General features: G+C 32.5%; 5 protein-coding genes and 1 long non-coding RNA gene across 6 annotated transcripts; 2 read left to right on the top strand and 4 right to left on the bottom strand.

Moving 5' to 3' along the window:
- Positions 1 to 430: 430 nt before the first annotated feature.
- Positions 431 to 9,623, bottom strand: LOC124437087. Its single transcript, XM_046987108.1, has 11 exons — positions 9,438 to 9,623; positions 7,074 to 7,298; positions 5,996 to 7,000; positions 5,532 to 5,802; positions 5,273 to 5,381; positions 5,043 to 5,168; positions 4,731 to 4,881; positions 2,353 to 2,574; positions 1,016 to 2,279; positions 837 to 951; positions 431 to 765 (listed from the first exon to the last, which is right to left on the bottom strand). Exons 1-11 carry the CDS (start codon positions 9,492 to 9,494, stop codon positions 627 to 629), a joined length of 3,684 nt encoding a protein of 1,227 aa, XP_046843064.1. The 5' UTR covers positions 9,495 to 9,623; the 3' UTR covers positions 431 to 626.
- On the bottom strand, positions 4,293 to 5,993 carry LOC124436627. The gene is made up of 4 exons (XM_046986592.1): positions 5,531 to 5,993; positions 5,273 to 5,383; positions 5,043 to 5,168; positions 4,293 to 4,881 (listed from the first exon to the last, which is right to left on the bottom strand). Exons 1-4 carry the CDS (start codon positions 5,719 to 5,721, stop codon positions 4,725 to 4,727), a joined length of 585 nt encoding a protein of 194 aa, XP_046842548.1. The 5' UTR covers positions 5,722 to 5,993; the 3' UTR covers positions 4,293 to 4,724.
- A 1,773-nt stretch (positions 9,624 to 11,396) lies between the features above and the next one.
- On the bottom strand, positions 11,397 to 12,233 carry LOC124436883. Its single transcript, XR_006945523.1, has 4 exons — positions 12,155 to 12,233; positions 11,824 to 11,958; positions 11,653 to 11,673; positions 11,397 to 11,576 (listed from the first exon to the last, which is right to left on the bottom strand). It is a non-coding gene; the product is annotated as an uncharacterized LOC124436883 (long non-coding RNA).
- A 241-nt stretch (positions 12,234 to 12,474) lies between these two features.
- On the top strand, positions 12,475 to 13,516 carry LOC124436882 (EKC/KEOPS complex subunit TP53RK-like). The gene has a single exon (XM_046986860.1). It carries the CDS (start codon positions 12,482 to 12,484, stop codon positions 13,145 to 13,147), a length of 666 nt encoding a protein of 221 aa, XP_046842816.1. The 5' UTR covers positions 12,475 to 12,481; the 3' UTR covers positions 13,148 to 13,516.
- Positions 12,675 to 15,638, bottom strand: LOC124436881 (dehydrogenase/reductase SDR family member 4-like). Its single transcript, XM_046986859.1, has 9 exons — positions 15,476 to 15,638; positions 15,181 to 15,358; positions 15,032 to 15,109; positions 14,937 to 14,960; positions 14,792 to 14,862; positions 14,667 to 14,721; positions 13,518 to 13,652; positions 13,387 to 13,442; positions 12,675 to 13,319 (listed from the first exon to the last, which is right to left on the bottom strand). Exons 1-9 carry the CDS (start codon positions 15,568 to 15,570, stop codon positions 13,205 to 13,207), a joined length of 807 nt encoding a protein of 268 aa, XP_046842815.1. The 5' UTR covers positions 15,571 to 15,638; the 3' UTR covers positions 12,675 to 13,204.
- A 68-nt stretch (positions 15,639 to 15,706) lies between these two features.
- Positions 15,707 to 19,201, top strand: LOC124436450 (cleft lip and palate transmembrane protein 1-like protein). Its single transcript, XM_046986382.1, has 15 exons — positions 15,707 to 15,931; positions 16,072 to 16,169; positions 16,251 to 16,434; positions 16,510 to 16,637; positions 16,710 to 16,782; positions 16,858 to 16,975; positions 17,082 to 17,176; positions 17,245 to 17,329; positions 17,400 to 17,503; positions 17,582 to 17,650; positions 17,768 to 17,818; positions 17,908 to 18,025; positions 18,312 to 18,367; positions 18,665 to 18,825; positions 18,897 to 19,201. The coding sequence occupies exons 1-15, from the start codon at positions 15,767 to 15,769 to the stop codon at positions 18,976 to 18,978; spliced, it is 1,587 nt and encodes a 528-aa protein (XP_046842338.1). The 5' UTR covers positions 15,707 to 15,766; the 3' UTR covers positions 18,979 to 19,201.
- The last annotated feature ends 62 nt before the right edge of the window (positions 19,202 to 19,263 follow it).

Raw genomic sequence — 19,263 nt, 5'->3', positions numbered from 1 at the left:
AACACCATACTAATATAAACAATTGTGAAATTGAAGCCCCATTCAGCTTGATATAATGTTTACTAATAAAACTATCGCAAAGCAACGAGGCAAGCAAAGACCAGGCTAAAATAATGCATAGAGACGTATATTCCAAGACTCCAACATCAAGAACTCATTGTTTTACCACATCCAACTTTGCTAGTTGAAATGAAAAGCAAAAAGAATTTTATTTGCTTTATGGAAACACGCTGCGAGACTATTTCGCGTATGCGAGCAACTGAGCAAGATATCTCGTTCACCTCCTCCACACAAGCTGTGGCCTAAACCTTGAGAATTGAGAAAGCCCTAGATTTTTAAAAGCTCTAAATCTTTATTTTTTCGGCAGTAATGATCCCCGACGCTTATAAAATCACACGGGGCCCCCTGCGAAGAGTCAGGGCCTTAGTAGTTTCCTCATAGCAATTTTTTATCAAATTGTTCTTTAATCATAATTACAACATTACCAAAAGATTATCAATGTAATATTTTAGTGTATATCTGTTTATCAGTATTTTACTTTTTGATATGTCAATGTTATGTATATTTTTTGTAAAACGGTATGACATTTTTACATCGAGTATGCAATCTTATTATGCTTTTCAACTTCAAAATTTTTGCGATGTGTAAATTATGTCAACTGGATTCACTTTTCTTGATGTAAATGCTATAGTAAACGATAACTGCTTGTCTTCGATTCTCTTTACTTGAATTCTGTTGACTTGACATTTAATAACACAAGACATTCTATAAACACACACACAAAAATTTATCATAAAAACTAGTGACGTCCGTGAAAAAATTGTCATCAAGTTTACCTGTACGTGATTACAAAAATCACAATGACTGTAAGAATCACACCAACAATTATTCCTCCCTTCATGATTCCAACTACATTTGATATTTTATGTCTTGGCTTCCACTGTGTAGGGTCTGATAAAATATAATGTTGTTATAATATTGATATCGATAGATATGCTGTACAGCCTTTTCTTACCTTCCGTCATTGACTCACAATTGGGATCCATATCCATAGAGTGCTGTGAACATAACTGTTTTTCACCTGGATTTGTTTTACAATCATTCAAGATTTGTTCCATTTTATCTTCTTGGCCTTGAAAACATTGTTTTGAGCAACCTCTCTGGTGCCATTTGTAAGGACAGTGATTTGAACGTTTTGTCCTTTTGCACCAATAAAGGTCGTTCGTTGATGTTATTTTTTCACAATGATTTGAACATTTATTGCCTGGAGAACATACTTTGTCTCCCGTCTTGTTGCATGCGTAATCATGAGATAAGCTGTTGTTGCAAAATTTGTCACAATTATTTCCAAACCAGTTTACCGAGCAGATTTTTTCTCCATTTTGTGTACAGTTATAACGGGTCGCCTTCAGGTCACAAAACTTGTTACAATTGTCGTTAAACCAGTTTGGAAAACAGGTCTTACTGCCGTTTTCACTGCATTGATAGTTTGAAGCATTTGTATCACAAAATGTTTTGCAATGACTTCCAAACCAGTTTTTACGACATTTTCTACGTCCGTCAAATAAACATTTATAATTATAGGCTGTAATGTTACAAAAGACATCACACAAATTACCAAACCAGTTATTGGGACAAATTTTACTTCCATTTGAAGAGCATAGATAGTTTGTTTTGCTGGTATTACAAAATCTTGAACAATTCAAACCAAACCAATTGATCTTGCAAACTTTTCTACCATTTTTATCACAATGATAGGTTGATGCAGTGTCATTGCAATAAATTGAACAGTTGACACCATAAAAGTTAGCAATACAGTGTTTCTTTCCCCTCATATCACAAGTATATGTCTTTGGCAAAGTTGAATCACAGAACGTATTGCAATTTTCACCAAACCAGTTAGGTAAACAAATTCTTTTACCTGTTTTTGAACATTGGTACTTACCAGGAGGGTCATCAGATTTGACACAAGTGTTTTGACAATTTCTTCCATACCATCGAGGTGTACATTTCTTGTTTCCATCTTCACATGTATAATGTCCTGTTGTATCATTTTGTTGAGGAATGCAAGGAAGAAGACAACCACGTTTATTGCAGAGCAAACATGATCCTATACCGACTTTCCAATTCTTTGTAACGAAGTATAAAAATTTCAATCTTTCTAACCGTGGTATAATGACGGTAGACTGTCCATATTTGGTAGTATTTGTTGAACTCGACGTGTCACATGATTTGCCTTTCGGTAATTTCCATACAATTACACTTAATTCACTGTTGTCCTAGAAGATCAGTAAGAAAGTTTGATAAAACAAAGCAATCTTTCATTAAAATACACTCAGTGTCATGTCTTACCTCCCAGTCAGAAAATGGAAAAAGATATCGGCGATATAATGGAGAAATGCGTTTATGTGTTAGATCAACTTTTGTAACACCAGTCGTGCTTTTGAGATTACATTTAGGAAATCCTGATGGCGATGTGGTCACACAAAGTTTAATGCATTTTGTCGTCCAGTCGTTTCCTTTTTCTTTATAGAATTCTAATTCTACGTAAAAATTTCCTTGGCTATGAGCACCCTGAAAGCAAAGTATGTCTTTGATGTGAGTTGTTTAAACTGAAGACAAAAGATTATTTATTTTGAAGCCAAATGTTTTCAATGGGTTTTTTTATGGAAAACATTATGTAGCAAATGCATTTAAAGTTGTGCACAGATGAGCAAATCTGCTATTTTGCCAGTGAACGATGTGTTTTTAACTGTATCGTACAAAGATTTCTATATTTCCCTCGAAATACATGGTTCAAAACGTGGGCAGTTTGTTGTGTTGTTGAGACAGATAGATTGTATGAGTTTTTCTTTTGGTAGAAAACTAGAAATGGCAAGGTATTAAATTAGTTTATGAGAAAGAAGAGAACGTCCATCAAGAAGAGGCGGACTGTGGACAACTCTGTATTGTTGTTTTTATTGCCTGCGAATCTCAAGATTTAATAAATGGTTAAGTCTCTAAGCCTAATTTGACTAAATCCATTCAAGAGAATATTTTGTAATGTGCCGACAGTGCATTGTTGTTTGAAGAATATAAAAAATTCTTCGTAAAAACTTGCCGTAGCTGTACATTTTGATAGAAATTAGAATCATCTGAGAGGTCAACGAGTACTGTGTACTCGTGTCAAAGAAATCTATTTTTGCATGTTATTTTGAAGGAATCTATTTTTACATTTTTACATGTTATTTTGAAGGAATCCGTTTTTACTCGAACGAAACTTGAGTTAAAAGAACAAAAATATTTCTACATTTATTCTCACGCAAGCAGTCTTAAGTAGAAGTTCTTATGACATCCATAGAAAGGAGGTTACTTACCAGGATTACTTTTACTATGAAGAGAAAGGCCAAAATATTCTTGACAGCTGTTGCGTTTGACATTCTTTCATCATCATGTCCATGGCAGTATTCACGACACAACGAACGACATGTTCATTTGGTTTGCTTTTAAGTGCGTGTTGAGAAAATCAACCATCAATGACACAATGTGATAGACAATAGGACAGTTTTTCAACAATATCGATGCAAACCAACACAAATCTCGCTATAACATAACTTATTTCTCAATAGGAGATAATGTATGTCTTTTTTCCCTTGAAAGCGAAATACGAAACTTTTCTAAGTTCAAATATATGGTGTGGTGATAGTTGATGTCAATTGACGATCTTAGCTCAGACAGTGCCAACCTAATGTATTTGCGCGATATAATTATTCTCTATTGTTTATTAAATTGGTTGAATCAGATTTCGGCATACTTTGAATGTTAATTGTTTATAAATTGATTTAATAAAAATACGGGGGGAATAATGAATTATCTGTTGTTGCATCGTTTATTCTCGCGCTATGCTCATTCCTTAAAAATATCTATGGTTCTTTTAAAATTATAAAGATACGTTTATCCAATATTTTCTCTCTCAATGATATTTTTACTTATAAGCTGAATGCAACATGATACCTTATGACCCATGATCGTTCACAAATGTACCAACGTTAAATCTTGGACTAAATCTTCTTTGGAACTTACGAGAATGAAAACTATATGGAGAATGAGTGTCAGTAATTTCCGATGCGAGCTTTAACCCTGCTTCATTTTCAATTATCAATTGCTGGAATCAAGAAGAGTTTTTGTTATCTTGACCTTGGTTAGCTTGAACGACTAAAGACACGTAATGGCAAGTCTTGTCGGAGGTTTCTAATGCGATAAGAGGGTTTAATAAAATAAATGGTGAAGCGTGAACAGATTAAAGAAAATTATTTCACTAAAATCAAATATCTTCGTTTTATTGACATGAAGAATCAGCCTTGCATCAAAACTATTCCTGGCAAAGTCGTAAAATGTCTAATCAAATTGTGTATTAGCAATCACTTGTCAAAAATAATGGTCTATTTACATTGGAAAGTATCTTATACAATTATTGTGTTTATATTTTACACTTACGTATATGAAGTACATGGAGATAAAAAATCAAGTTCATCGACGTGCTTTTAACAAGAAATGGTATGAATAAGTTCAGAATAACAACACACTGAAACTGTAAACATACTGAAATGAACAAAGAGCAAGAAAGCACACAGCAAGTTGATTTATTGCATTTGTTTCATTCGTATACTCCTGACAGAACCTGTTTACGTAAAATTTTCGAACCATCTGACTCTCACTATATCTCGTCATGTCATTTTATTTCTTCACACTGGGCTATCACTTGTGGTGATCACGTGTGCCACAGGAATAACATGGTTGGATGAAACTGCTCGCATATTTCGTTTTGATTGGTACAGAGGATTCTCAACCATCATTCCTTCGTTCACATACCCAATTTCATCATAACTAGACTGACGTCGCCTGTGAAGTGTAAAGTGTATAGTTGATTTGTCAAGATCAATGGTATTTTATTTTTCAACAATGACATTTGCAGTGTATGATTGGTGTTTAGAAAGGAGAAAGCGGAATCATTGTCTACTACCAGTTTTGAGCAGTTCCCAATTACTGATATTTTCTCTTACTTTATCAATTCGTCAATATTTAAAGTTAGTTCAGCTCGATTGTAGCTTCGCTCGAACACATGTTTGGCGATTTCTTTTGGATTTTCATAAATTGGAGATGTGCTGTTGCCATTTTTTTTCTTCAAACTGCAATGGTAAGTACAACATGGATGTCTTATGTTCCTTCTAAAAATCGCATCATGAAAATATCATTTTTGTTTCCTGATTTTTCTTCAAGACACGATCCTTACCTGACATAAATTACCACAATCGTCGTTATTATAATCACGAGTAAAAACGAACCAAATAAACCACCGTAAAGCTTCACATTCGACTTGTCTTTTTTGGAGTTTTTGTGCCCTAAACAAAAAAATGCAACATTGAAAAGACGACGAAAAAAACTCAAACAGCCTCTTTCCATTGAAAGCAATTTCTTTTGCCATAAATGACTGTTTCACTCCATTTGTCAACAGAACAACGTATTTATGTTTAAAAAATATTTAGATTCACCTAAATTTGCTGGTTGCATAATTTCGCATTGATCCTCTAAAATTGTTGTGTCGGAACAGAGTAATGCTTTTCCTTTACTTTCCAAGCATTTCTGCTTATATTCCTGTGCGTGCTGCTCGATGTCAAAGCAATTTTGCAAACATTGTGTGTCCAATAAACCATTTGGACATCGAATATCTTTGTCGTTCATATCGTCTGTCGGCTCACAATAAAAAAGTCCGCTCACCGAGATATTCCTGCATGATCGTGTTACATTACATTCCTTTCCTTCCTTATTTTTATTGCAAATCTTTTCACCATTTTCACCGCACGTGAATCTTCCTTTCTCGCTAATGCAAAAAACTGAACAATTTTACCATACCAATGTTTCATACATATTTTCTTCCCAGAGCGATCGCATTTATATCTTGGGTTGTCGTTTTCACAAAAGTCTAAACATGACGAGCCGTGCCAATTTTTTAGGCATTCTTTTCGCCATTTATACTACATTTATATTGTAAGGCACTGTTGTTGCAGAACTTGGTACAATTATTTCCATACCAGTTTCTTGAGCATTCCTTTTCACCATTTATACTACACTTATATTGTAAGGCACTGTTGTTGCAGAACTTGGTACAATTATTTCCATACCAGTTTCTTGAGCATTCCTTTTCACCATTTATACTACATTTATATTGTAAAGCACTGTTGTTGCAGAACTTGGTACAATTATTTCCATACCAGTTTCTTGAGCATTCCATGTCACCATTTATACTACACTTATATTGTAAAGCACTGTTGTTGCAGAACTTGGTACAATTATTTCCATACCAGTTTCTTGAGCACTCCATGTCACCATTATCCGTGCATTTATATTGTAAGGCACTGTTGTTGCAAAACCTAGAGCAATCTTTTCCATACCAGTGATAAAAGCATATGGGATAACCTATGTCATCGCATACATAATTACTTAATTCATCACTCTTGCAAAATCTGGTGCAATTTTCACCAAACCAATGTTTGAAACATGTTTTCGTACCATTGCCATCACAATGGTACGTTAAAGAATTTGGATCGCAAAATCTTGTGCAATTTTCACCAAACCAGTTAGGTAAGCAAATTCTTTTACCAGTTTTTAAACATTGGTAGTTACCAGGAGGGTCATCAGATTTGACACAAGTTTTTTGACAATTTCTTCCATACCATCGAGGTGTACATTTCTTGTTTCCATCTTTACATGTATAATGTCCAGTTGTATCATTTTGTTGAGAAATGCAAGGAGGAAGACAACCAGGTTTATGGCAGTACAATGTTGTTCTTATCTCGACTTTCCAATTTCCAGGATCAAAGTTCAAAATAACTCTCGTCCTGTCTAACCGTGGTATGATGTGGGTAAACTGTCCATATTTGGTAGTATTTGTTGAACTCGATGTGTCACATGATTTGCCTTTCGGTAATTTCCATACAATTACACTTAATTCACTGTTGTGCTAGAAGATCAGTAAGAAAGTTTGATAAAACAAAGCAATCTTTAATTAAAATACACTCAGTGTCATGTCTTACCTCCCAGTCAGAAAATGGAAAAACATATTGGCGATATAATGGAGAAATGCTGTGTTTAGGTTTTAGATCAACTTTAGTAACACCAGTTGTGCTTTTGAGATTACATTTAGGAAATCCTGATGGCGATGTGGTCACACAAAGTTTAATGCATTTTGTCGTCCAGTCGTTTCCTTTTTCTTTATAGAAGTCAATTTCCGCGTAAAAAAATCCTCGGCTGTGAACATTCTATAAAAAGGCTTGTGATTTTTATTCTTTTAAGAGTCTCAAAACTATTAGCAGTTAAAAAGGACAATAACGTTTTTACGTGAAAATAAACAAGCAAATAACTGCACTTACAAAGCAACAAATATTTTAATATTCAATTTTGTCCGTCTGAAATCAAAAGTTTTTTTTATTTATTTTTATAATTATCAAATTAGTTAAATCATTATGACACCCTTAGCTTTTACATCTTGGCGATGATCGATTAGAAAAAGAAGCGCACGGACTATATGACCATAAAAATGAAAAACATCCTCTTTTCATCTATAAGACAATAAATTTCTATACATTGATTTTGCAGCCTATGCAATCTTCCGTAGGGCAGAAACGGCATCCGGCATCCTTTATGAGCTATATTAATATTTGAGTGACAAAGACATTCATGTTGAGATACACGTTAATAGAAATGGAACTTCATTTTTTTTATCTTTTACCAGGCAACACACTATCTATGGATCGCATGGATCTTTTTACGCACATAAATGGAAGATTTTTCTCATAAAAAACACAGTTTTATTTTGGCTACAGCCTTAGGGCATTTGTTGGAATGTTCTATTCGTCTACGGTTACTATTCACATTAAAAGTCAATTGAAGTAAAGTCAAAATATCCTTCCGTGAACCTTGGACTTCGCTGTAATCATCTTCCATCTTACATAAGAAACAGTCAAATGTACATTTTCCGAAGGCATGCATTTTTAAATTAGAAATTTATTTAAAAAATAAAAGTTTTATGCATATGTCGAAATCATAGTTAAAACGTACGTTGGTTAGAGTCGTGTTTTTAACCATTTAAGCCGATGAATTTTTAACCAATTATATCATACGCAACTCAACGTCATACATAGTAATATGATGTTACAATTGCAGTTAAAAAAATCTACATAAAATTCTCATCCTTCCCTCTTAAGTTTCTTTTTTATTGATTCAGACATCCTTCCGGATGAAAATAGCGACAAAAAAGTAATTGAAATGGAGTCATACATTTTAATTTAGATTTCAAACTTGTTCAATACAAGTAAGATATATTGCATCGATAAACACATTGGAATGTCTGCTTACGTCTCGTAAAACAAACAATATTACACAATAAATAATTATGCGCAGAAATTAGGCGTCTTCATCAGCAAATTTTGAGGATGATTAAAGTAAGTCTTTTCTTTCAGGATGTTAAAGAAATCAACAAAAACACAGACACAGACAAATGGTTAAATTGATGCATTTTTTTGCAGACAATCACGTTTTATTAATTCGCTTTCTTTTACTGAAGCATGTGGGTTGTTTAGGAGTCAAAATTTAATGAAAAAATTTGTGTCTGATAACCATATGATCAGAATACATTCTTCTCATATAAGACCACGAGTATCGCCTGAAGAAATCTTTTATTTTAAATATACCAACGGTGAAAAATCAATAGACGGGTTGTTATGTTTCTTTTTTTTATTTAGCTATTGTGAGTTTTTCGAAAATAATCACCCGGTTACTTGTTCTATATGGTATTGAATCATGTTTTTCAGTAAAAGAATTTTGTTTGTATTCTATAGCAGTTAAAATATAAGTTTAATCCCAAACATTTTGCGTCGATGCGTTGAAAGATTTGTTCAAATATTTTTGTAAAGAAATTCTTCTTATCAAAATCAAGCTTTACATTCATGGAATGCTAAACGTTCATGAAAAGGAACAAAAAATCCAATACCCTATATAATTTCAAAACTACAGATAATTCGCATCTTAATTTTTACTTAAGTAAAAAAATAATCTCACTTCATCTCTGTTTGGAAATATATATTTGTAGCGCGTAACTGCTTTGACCCGTATTATTTCATCGTGCTATTTTTGGTAAAATTGCGCGCCTTAGTAGCAATCACGCATATGCTCTTTGGGTATTTCGCACTTTTGTCAAAGTTTTAAGAATCAGATTGTTTTAAGCTTTGTCTAATCTTCAGGAATATATATTTTATACAAGTGTCTACTCGTTTGCGCGCACATGTTTGTAAAAACATGTTAGTTACGTTGGTTTACGAGCGACCTCTTTATCTGTGATGTTAAAGTTCTTGTTGAGCGCGATCCATACCATAAACTTGTGTTCTTTTAATTATACTGACCTTCAGCGTCGTTATTATAACCAACAAACTAGAAAGAAAAATATGGTAGAATGCCATCTTTTAAAGATGTTGTCAGCGACTTCAGGAAAACTCCAAAGACCTCCGACTCCGAACGTGTCCTTTTTCACACTGCTATGTGTGGTTTGTTCATTTATCGTTTAGTTAATACTATACATACCGAGCCCTCAGTTCAACCTGTTAAACTGAGGTAACTTGACACCATCAGTTGTTATTCATTGACTGGTGATTGGTTATTGCAAGTGGTGTGGTACCATACCAATGACCTTTTATGCCTAAGTTCAATATAATGGATCTGATATGGTCGACGTGGATACCATGTTTATATGATTGTAAACAACATTTGCTTTACACTTGCTCAACACAAACAAATTAATCTTTTAATATGTATTTTTTTAAATCAAAATCATTGCTGTATTTCAATGTTGTAGTCTGCATGTTGAAAAAAATAACGCCGTTTAAAAATAATTCGCGTCATATACGTATAGATCTATGATTTGGTCTTTAAAATCATGGGCTGTACAGAGATAGTTATAATAAGAAAAATCTTGCTTTTGGACATGATCAAACCCAGAACTTCGTCAAAAACTGTGTTGATTTTTGCAAAACAGATTTACGAAGACGGTCTAATACCACACGGCTTTCCTCAAAGTGAACCGCAGGGCAAGCTTCACTTTGATTGACAATATTAACTTAATTAGTTTACCATTTTCCGTAAACATATTGTCTCGATAAATAGAAGATTCCACAAGAATTCCCCCCGAAGGAACGGCGCTTTTGCAATGATTGTCAAAGTTTTATGAATTCTTTGCCAAGAGTATATTTTCACATGCCATTTTGTCGTTCGAGTAATTTATCATCATGTCGCAAAAAAAAAACGAACTTGGGAGAGAGGTCAAGGTTAGAACGCAAAAGTCAATCATTCTTTGACTATTTCAAACAAAAACTGTGGGATTCATTGAGAGTGAGCATTTCGTGTGATGTTTGTTTCACTGTAATTTAGCATTTGCAAATCGTACAATTAAAATGCACACATTTTGTAAAAAGACCAAAGCAGTCTCAGCAATATTAATTTCATTTTTAATCGATTGTTAAGTAAACTGATATTAATTCATATTAGTTTTACAACTCTGTTCATCAAGTCTCGAGAAGGATAAGTTGTTTTTCGATTTGTATTTTTGTATCAGATTTCTTTTCCTCTTTCATAAATCAATGGAAATGAAACAAAAATTCTTCATCAGATCTCTACACAAATCACGTTACAAGACAAGTCTTGCAAGAACTAAGACTATACTCATCATTTAGTAGTTTTCTCCACGTGAAAAAAAAATAGGAAGTTTTCATGATTTCAACGCAGTAACAATATTATCTTACAAGTCTGGATCGTTTATTTCAGTAAAATTTTGAAACTCCTTTCCAACGGTGACCACTCAAAATCACAAAACTTTTTCAGGGCAACACAGTAACTATTTATTCCAAAGCCATCATCAGAGAATACATATAATCAAATCTCGTCCAAAGTAAATAAAATAATAGTAATAATATAATCAAATCTCGCCAAATCTCGTTCAAATCTCGCCCAAGTCACATGTTTTTCATGTGCATATTAAAACAGTAACTATTTATTCATATTTTTATTTGTTATAATTGTTTTCATTGTCTTAATAAATTCAGTTTGAGAAAAAAATCAAAATGACAAAACGGAAGAATATTCCTGACGTGACCACATTCCCTTAGATCAACAAAATTGAGAGTATTAAATTTTTGTTGATGGGTAATCTCAACGGGTAATGTAAGCTAGACAATTTCCTGTGTAGTTTCAAGTTTCCACAAAATTATCATGGTTTTATAGGAAGGTTTAAACATTGAACTCTGGGTTTAACACAACACAAAGAATAAAGACTGCTTCGGGATTATTCAAAAACAACAACTACATTCTAATTAGGTTTTGTTGTAGATTATATTTTGATTCCAAATGCAAAAGAAATAGTTAGCAATAAAATTATATTCATTTGAGTCCTGTAACAATGTTTTTCTTTTCTTGAACTTGAATTGCACAAAAACATCAAATCTTTACAATGAATTTGATTCAGTGCTCATGTTGACCAGGATTATAATACTCTAAAAATATATAGTGAGCACCATCAGTAGAAGTCCTTTACCATACTAGTTAGATTTTAACTTTTTAAAAACATACTTGAATTGGCCTTTGTCTCCTCTAAAGAAGGAAAATATTCAAGGTTAGAATGTTATGTAGTAAAGCGATGGCTGTCAGCAATCTTATGATGAAATTATCAATTAGGATTATAATGCCGACGATTCAACATTGTTTTAGTAATGAAAACACGACCATGGAGATGTTTCTTACCTGTTATTGGAAGCTTCCAAACAAGGTATCCTGTCATGGAAAAAGAAATGCCATAAGGCCACATTGGTCGCAAAAACGGAATCATTGCTTTAGAATATTGGGTTATTTGTTGCATTAAAGCCATTGCTTCTTATTCTAAAATATAAGAGGTAAAAAATTCATGTCAATAAAGTTCGTATAGTTTATGGTGAAACTGCAATATATCATGCAAGAATGTATGATGAATCAAGTTTTAAACCGAAAGTCATATCTTGACGATAATAAACGACATATAAATGTACCAATAACAGCATATCTTTTGTAAAACCGTAAAGAATCTTTAATACCATACCAAAATTTGTATTTTCTTTCCTTCGTAAACCACTTTCCTACCAATATTGGTAATAAAATTTATAATGGTGCTTCCACATAAAAAAATTTTGAAAGGAATTTGTCGAAACGGTTGACAAACTTCACATGAAACGAGTAAAATGACACGAAATTTTCTGATTAAAATTGACTTTTTTCATTTTTCAATAAAAAATTGATTATAATCGCATAACAAAATACACAAAAATTAAAAAATTAAACTGAAAAGAATAAAATTGTTATTGCTTATAATGTGAAAAAAGTTTACTGAATACTTATGGAAACACAACATTTCCATTTTCCTGCCAAGATGGAGAACACACATGTGTTTTCTCAACAAGGAGCAGAAGCTAAAGTCTTCTCTTCTACACTGGTTTCAAAGCCAGTAATAGTGAAGGAAAGGTTTAAGAAAGCATATAGACACCCGATATTGGATGAAAAGCTTACACGTCGTCGTACTTCTCAAGAGGTCCGTTCAATAGCTCGATGCAGAAAAGCTGGCATTTTAACACCCATCGTTTATTTCGTTGATTATATTTCGCACAAAATTTACATGGAAAATATTGAAAATGGCATTTTGGTTAAGGATGTTATCAATGACATGTTAGCTAACAGCCAAGAATCACAGTTAAGCGTGTTGGCAGAGAAACTAGGAACGTTATTAGGGCAAATGCATTCAATTGATGTCATTCATGGTGATTTAACAACATCGAACCTTCTTTTGAAGGATGGAACTGATCTTGTTTTGATTGATTTTGGTCTTAGTTATATTTCATCATTAGTGGAAGATAAAGGTGTTGATCTTTATGTTCTCGAAAGAGCTTTACTTAGTAGCCATCCAAATACGGAGTATTTCTTTCAGAATGTTTTAAAAAGCTACTCAAAGGCTGCTGACAGCAATGAAAAAGCACAAGAAATCATAACAAAACTGGATGAAGTTCGGTTGCGAGGAAGAAAGAGAGTAATGGTTGGATGATTTAAGTGATATAAAAAATTGTAAACTTGCTGTTGAGTTTTCAAAAGAAACGGTCATTTAAAGTCGGCAAAAAACCCCACCACTTATAGTTATGGATTCTCCTGTGATATATGATGCATCACTTGATGAAAGAAATGAAACCAAACCAGCACATTCCTCTGGAGTGCCAAATCTAGAAGTGCGGATACATATTTGTGATAAATGCAATAATATAAATTGTAAACTTTTATAAAACTCACCTTTTTAAAGGAATGTGTTTCTTCATTTCTTTTGAAAGATCGTCATTATCCCAAAACTGCGAAATTATAAAATATCTGAGTGTAATAGATAAATGAAAGATTATTTACTCCGGTTGAATTTATTCTCTTACTTTTTGACTAAATTTTGTTTTAATTACTCCTGGTGCAATACAGTTCACACGAATGCCATCAGGCCCAAGTTCTTTTGCTAAAACATTGGTGAGTGCTATGAGTGCAGTTTTGCTTACGGAATATGCTCCCAAATCCTAAAAGTGAAGTAAAAATTAATTGCAAAGATTTCATATAAAAAGCAGTATGCAGCAAATTACACAAAGATGTAAACCAATTTACATATCAAGGTGTAAAACCATCAACTTACATTGAAAGGTGTAAAAATGACTTACATATCAATGTGGAAAACCATCAACTTACATTGAAAGGTGTAAAAATAACTTACATATCAAGGTGTAAAACCATCAACTTACATTTAAAGGTGTAAAAATAACTTACATATCAATGTGTAAAACCATCAACTTACATTTAAAGGTGTAAAAATGACTTACATATCAATGTGTAAAACCATCAACTTACATTTAAAAGTGTAAAAATAACTTACATATCAAGGTGTAAAACCATCAACTTACATTTAAAGGTGTAAAAATGACTTACATATCAATGTGTAAAACCATCAACTTACATTGAAAGGTGTAAAAATAACTTGCATATAAAGGTGTAAAACCATCAACTTACATTTAAAAGTGTAAAAATAACTTACATATCAATGTGTAAAACCATCAACTTACATTGATGGGTGTAAAAATAACTTACATATCAAGGTGTAAAACCATCAACTTACATTTAAAAGTGTAAAAATAACTTACATATAAAGGTGTAAAACCATCAACTTACATTTAAAAGTGTAAAAATAACTTACATATCAATGTGTAAAACCATCAACTTACATTGATGGGTGTAAAAATAACTTACATATCAAGGTGTAAAACCATCAACTTACATTTAAAAGTGTAAAAATAACTTACATATAAAGGTGTAAAACCATCAACTTACATTGATGGGTGTAAAAATAACTTACATATCAAGGTGTAAAACCATCAACTTACATTTAAAGGTGTAAAAATAACTTGCGTATAAAGGTGTAAAACCATCAACTTACTTTTAAAGGTGTAAAAATAACTTGCATATAAAGGTGTAAAACCATCAACTTACTTTTAAAGGTGTAAAAATAACTTGCATATAAAGGTGTAAAATCATCAACTTACATTGATGGGTGTAAAACCAGCAATTGATGATACAAAAACAATTGATCCCTTGCTTCTAAGAACATTATTGTAATTTTTACATGAAATGATTAATGATGTGTATTGTAACAATGAAGTAAACATACTTTTGTGACTGCATGTATGGTACAATTTCTTTCACAAGTAGAAATGATGATTTCACATTTGTCTCAAAAATCTTCACAAACAAAACAGCACAAGTTAAAATATTTAAAATCAGTCATAGTATAAGTGAAAAAGATTTCATGTTACTTTGTCAAATGCTTCCTCTGAAATCTGTAAAAGAAATTATTCAAACTTCACTTATTGAATAACACGAAAGCATTAAATGATTAATGAAAACTTACGTCCAACGTACGGCCAATAAATGGATTGACAGCTGCATTGGATACAAAAACATCTATGCGTCCAAACCTCTCCATGGTCTGGAAAAAAGTCATATTGTTAATGCAGAATATAACCATTGCATTGGTTAATTTATAAAATTACGAAATACTTTTTTAACAAGGTTTTTGCGATCTTCTGGTTTGCTGACATGACAGACAGTACCAAATACGTCAATTCCTTCATCTCGAAGTTTTTTACAAGCCGAGTCAACGTTGTTTTGCTGACGGCTACTAATGACCACTTGCGCACCGTCTTCACCAAGGCGACGGGCGATAGCTAAACCAATCCTACACATTGAAAAATTTATTGTGGGTTAGTGGAACTTGTTTACAAAGAGAAATGAAATTAAACGGAAGAAGAAAGCAAAATACGCAGGTCGTGTCGCAAACTTTCGTAATAAATACCCGTCCGTTGAAGCTGTGACAATTGCAACCTTTCCTGTATGCACTAGAGATCTTTTAGAAAACATTTCGCCAGTTTTTAAAGTCGGATAAACCATTGACCAATCATCAATCGTAAAATTCCCCAATCAAATCAGAACCATCTCTTCTTCAAATTTATTCTTATTCTGCTCCCGCGATATTATGCTTTGCCCAGCCAGCGGGTGTCAGTAATAATTTCTAAAGCAAAGAAGAAAGAAATAAACAAAAGAAAGAATAAAATTTTCAAAATGTGCACGAGTACAAATATCTGAAATGAAATACGTGAATTTTACAACTGTCATATTGGCAATATTTGCAGCATACATACTGCATTCGGTGTATTTAATTTGGTTGATTTTTAAGCCACCAAAATGTATTGGAAAAAAAGCGAAGTGCATTGTGCCATTTTACAAAGATTTATTGAATGAAAAACTAACGGTATGGACTGAAATCTTCTTTCTACATACTCTTGTTTTTATGTTGCGTTCCCAATCAACTGAACTAATTTTCTGATGTATTTATTCATTTTACATTTGATTTCACCAACTTTAAGGTTAAGACTATATATTTTCCTACAGGTTTCTATATTCACTTCAACAAATGAAAGATCATCAAATTCAGGCTTGAAGCCGCTTTGGAAAGCAGATAAATTTAAAATTCAAGAATATCTCTCATTGTAAGAAGCATTTTTTTGTTTTGTAAAGAATCATATTATAAATCTCACATTTCATGCTAAATAATCCATATTTTGTTGTAGAACCTTAAATGTGAACATCCCTGTTGTAACCAGTAATAATGGCAGCATGTTTGTGCATATTATTTTACATCATCGTCATTTGGAACCTTGGAGTGATATCTTATCGTATTCTGTAGCTCCTCTTACAAAGTTCATGGTTGAACAAAGTAAAACATTTAATCTAATGTCAAAACACAACAACAAGGTGATGTTAAATTTTTCCTTTGCTTACAGGTTTATCTAGTGTATCCAACAGTTTTTAAACATTCTTTCTCATCAGGAAAACACAGAAAACTTTTCAGAAAGACCTACTACCCATTGGCGTCCTCGATTGACTTTCCATATCCTAACCGATCCTATCTCCTTTCATCGATCAGCTATTCCTGGTGAAATACATCCTCTGCTTAAGTACCAATGATATATTTCTGGATTATTTATTCACCATATTATTTTTATATATTAACAATATTTTGTATTTAGAGTTTCACAAGAAGGTCAGTATTCCCCAATTCTCTATATTGATGAATTGGAAATGTTGGAAAGAAATTTGAAAGTGTGTAAGCTTTGCTCTGTTAAAATATAAATGAAATACTTTGGTTATTAATTGTCATTTTTTTTCCTTTCTTAGTCCATGAATACAACATCTTTAAAAATGGAATTAGAAATAAAATATTCGCCTATAGGAATAGGGAGATTACGAGTATGGAAGCTTGTAGCAGCATCAATGGATTCAATGAAAAATTTAGGCAAGTTCTTTGGTTTCTTATTTCATGTATGATTCTCGAGGTTTTCCTTTTTGTTTTAAAAAAAAAAATCAAGTGAATCTCTCAAAATATTTTTCAATTTTTTTAGGATTTTCTGATAAAGATTTAGATGAAGTAAAAGGGATATTTACTGATACAAATCTTTATTTACTTGCTCTCACTTTTGCCATTTCAGTTTTTCATGTAAGTGTGTGCTATGGATTTTTTATAAATTGTGCAAAACATTGACTAGTTTTTATTCCTTTTTGCAGCTTTTGTTTGATTTTCTTGCATTTAAAAATGATATCTTATACTGGCAAAAACGAACTACAATGGTCGGCCTTTCAACTAGAGCTGGTAGTTTTTGTCATTGTTTTAAGAATAATGGACTTAAGTAGCTTTATGTAGAAGAACTCTCGTTTTTTAGTACTTTGGAGATGCGTCAGCAGTGCAGTTGTGTTTTTGTATCTTATGGACGAAAAAACAAGTTTATTGATTCTAATACCATCTGGTATTGCCGTACTAATCGAGGTATAAAGTTTCATGGCTATTTATCATCATTCAAAATGTCACCGCTTGTATGTTTAAATGTTATGTTCTTGTTGTAAGATATGGAAAGTGACGAAAGCTTTAAAAATAACGTTTGTATGGAATGGTGGACGAATACCAAGGATAAAGGTTTATTTTATTTTGTATTTTTATTGTAATGGTTTACGTACAAACATGTTGAATGAACGTTTAAAACACAGCGACTCGATGAATGAAATGTTATTTCATTTATTTATTTATGTAAAGTTTGGTGAAAAGTCATTGCAAGAAAAGGAAACCGAGGAGTTTGATTCTGAGGTAAGTACGTCATTCCGTCCGCCATCTTTATTCATTCCTGTAACGAGAAATACTCTTATTCTTATGCTTAATGTTTATCTATCTTCAAGGCAATGAAGTATTTATCTTATGCTCTATATCCTTTGGTTGTGATTGGTGCCCTTTATTCGTTGATATATCAACCTCACAAGAGTTGGTATTCCTGGTTCATAAGATCACTGGTGAACGGTACGTTGTACGTTCAGATATAATATAAGTCAGTGCTTCATACCACTCCTTCTGTTGCTTTTCTGTTAAAAGACGTCCATTTGCAAACGCATTTTAAAATGCACGTTATTTCTTACGCTGAACTAAACTTATGCGCAAATTTCGTGTTTTGCGTGTGATTTATGATTGCACTTCGACTTGCAAATGAAAGTGTTGATGTTTACAATACGATCAATACATTCAAACGTAATCTTTGCAATATTTTTTTATGACGTATGTGTCACGTGATGCGGTTTTCATTTTTCAGGTGTTTATGTATTTGGTTTCTTATTTATGCTTCCTCAGCTGTTTGTCAATTACAAGGTATTGCGTATAAATACAAAATTTTTATCTGGGACCCTGTGTATACAATGAATAATTTTTATTTAAATATTTGATGTACGGGGAATAAGTACGAGTCAAATATCACATGCAAAGTTAATTATAATTGGCTGAAAAAGTCCAATCTCCCGTATGTTTCATCAGTTTGTTAAAAATTAAAAATATTTCTTGTTGTCCGTATGCCAGCAGTAATTATGACGACGTTTAACATAGTAGCCACTTATAATTTGATTTTATTATAAAATCATGGATTATACCTCTCTTAAATGTTTTTTTCAGCTTAAATCAGTCGCGCATCTACCATGGCGAGCTCTCATGTACAAAGCTTTTAATACTTTTATTGATGACGTGTTTGTCTTCATCATCACTATGCCAACAGCTCATCGATTGGCTTGTTTTAGAGATGACGTTGTCTTTATCATATATTTATATCAAAGATGGTAATTTTGGTGATATATACTTCGAATAAAGATTATTTCCAACATTTCTAAGTATCTTTTATTTTAAAAAGGTTATATCCTGTTGACGTCAAACGAGTCAACGAATATGGTGTGTCATACGAAGAGACTGGGGAGAAGTCACATAAAGATTAATGAAATACCTTTAAGGTATGAAACAGCTTTACGATGTTTTTTAAATTTACAGGTGAACTATTGTTATGTAGCCCGGCTACGAGTTTAACCCATTTAGCTGAATTAGTTTATTTTTGATGAACAAAACTTAATGTTGATCTGTGATCAAAAAAATTAGGAGATGATGGTCTGGTGAATATTGCATTGTAACCAATAGCGTTTCATTAAAATATTGTTTAATTTATGCAGCAAACATGTTTGATATGCATGCACAAATCTGTGTGTCCCGGTTTTTTTTTTTTGAGA

Source organism: Xenia sp. Carnegie-2017, unplaced genomic scaffold, assembly GCF_021976095.1.
Source record: "Xenia sp. Carnegie-2017 unplaced genomic scaffold, XeniaSp_v1 HiC_scaffold_16, whole genome shotgun sequence".
Lineage (NCBI taxonomy): Eukaryota > Metazoa > Cnidaria > Anthozoa > Malacalcyonacea > Xeniidae > Xenia > Xenia sp. Carnegie-2017.
The sequence above is the reverse complement of the archived record's forward strand: the minus strand, read 5'-3'. Positions and strand labels throughout refer to the sequence as shown.

What these genes read in the sequence shown, in the direction of transcription:
- LOC124436450 (XM_046986382.1), top strand. Translation starts at nt 15,767, where the DNA reads ATGAAATACGTGAATTTTACAACTGTCATATTGGCAATATTTGCAGCA. An exon ending in CGGCCTTTCAACTAGAGCTG is followed by an intron (nt 17,330 to 17,399) that starts GTAGTTTTTGTC and finishes CTCGTTTTTTAG; the next exon opens with TACTTTGGAGATGCGTCAGC. An exon ending in AGCTGTTTGTCAATTACAAG is followed by an intron (nt 18,368 to 18,664) that starts GTATTGCGTATA and finishes TGTTTTTTTCAG; the next exon opens with CTTAAATCAGTCGCGCATCT.
- LOC124436627 (XM_046986592.1), bottom strand. Translation starts at nt 5,721, where the DNA reads ATGAACGACAAAGATATTCGATGTCCAAATGGTTTATTGGACACACAA. An exon ending in ATGCAACCAGCAAATTTAGG is followed by an intron (nt 5,384 to 5,530) that starts TGAATCTAAATA and finishes ATTTTTTTGTTT; the next exon opens with AGGGCACAAAAACTCCAAAA. An exon ending in AATATTGACGAATTGATAAA is followed by an intron (nt 4,882 to 5,042) that starts GTAAGAGAAAAT and finishes TACACTTCACAG; the next exon opens with GCGACGTCAGTCTAGTTATG.
- LOC124436882 (XM_046986860.1), top strand. Translation starts at nt 12,482, where the DNA reads ATGGAGAACACACATGTGTTTTCTCAACAAGGAGCAGAAGCTAAAGTC.
- LOC124437087 (XM_046987108.1), bottom strand. Translation starts at nt 9,494, where the DNA reads ATGGCATTCTACCATATTTTTCTTTCTAGTTTGTTGGTTATAATAACG. An exon ending in AATATTGACGAATTGATAAA is followed by an intron (nt 4,882 to 5,042) that starts GTAAGAGAAAAT and finishes TACACTTCACAG; the next exon opens with GCGACGTCAGTCTAGTTATG. An exon ending in TCACCACAAGTGATAGCCCA is followed by an intron (nt 2,575 to 4,730) that starts GTGTGAAGAAAT and finishes CTTTGCTTTCAG; the next exon opens with GGTGCTCATAGCCAAGGAAA.
- LOC124436881 (XM_046986859.1), bottom strand. Translation starts at nt 15,570, where the DNA reads ATGGTTTATCCGACTTTAAAAACTGGCGAAATGTTTTCTAAAAGATCT. An exon ending in GCAAAAACCTTGTTAAAAAA is followed by an intron (nt 15,110 to 15,180) that starts GTATTTCGTAAT and finishes ACTTTTTTCCAG; the next exon opens with ACCATGGAGAGGTTTGGACG. An exon ending in CTGGTTTTACACCCATCAAT is followed by an intron (nt 13,653 to 14,666) that starts GTAAGTTGATGA and finishes CTTCACTTTTAG; the next exon opens with GATTTGGGAGCATATTCCGT.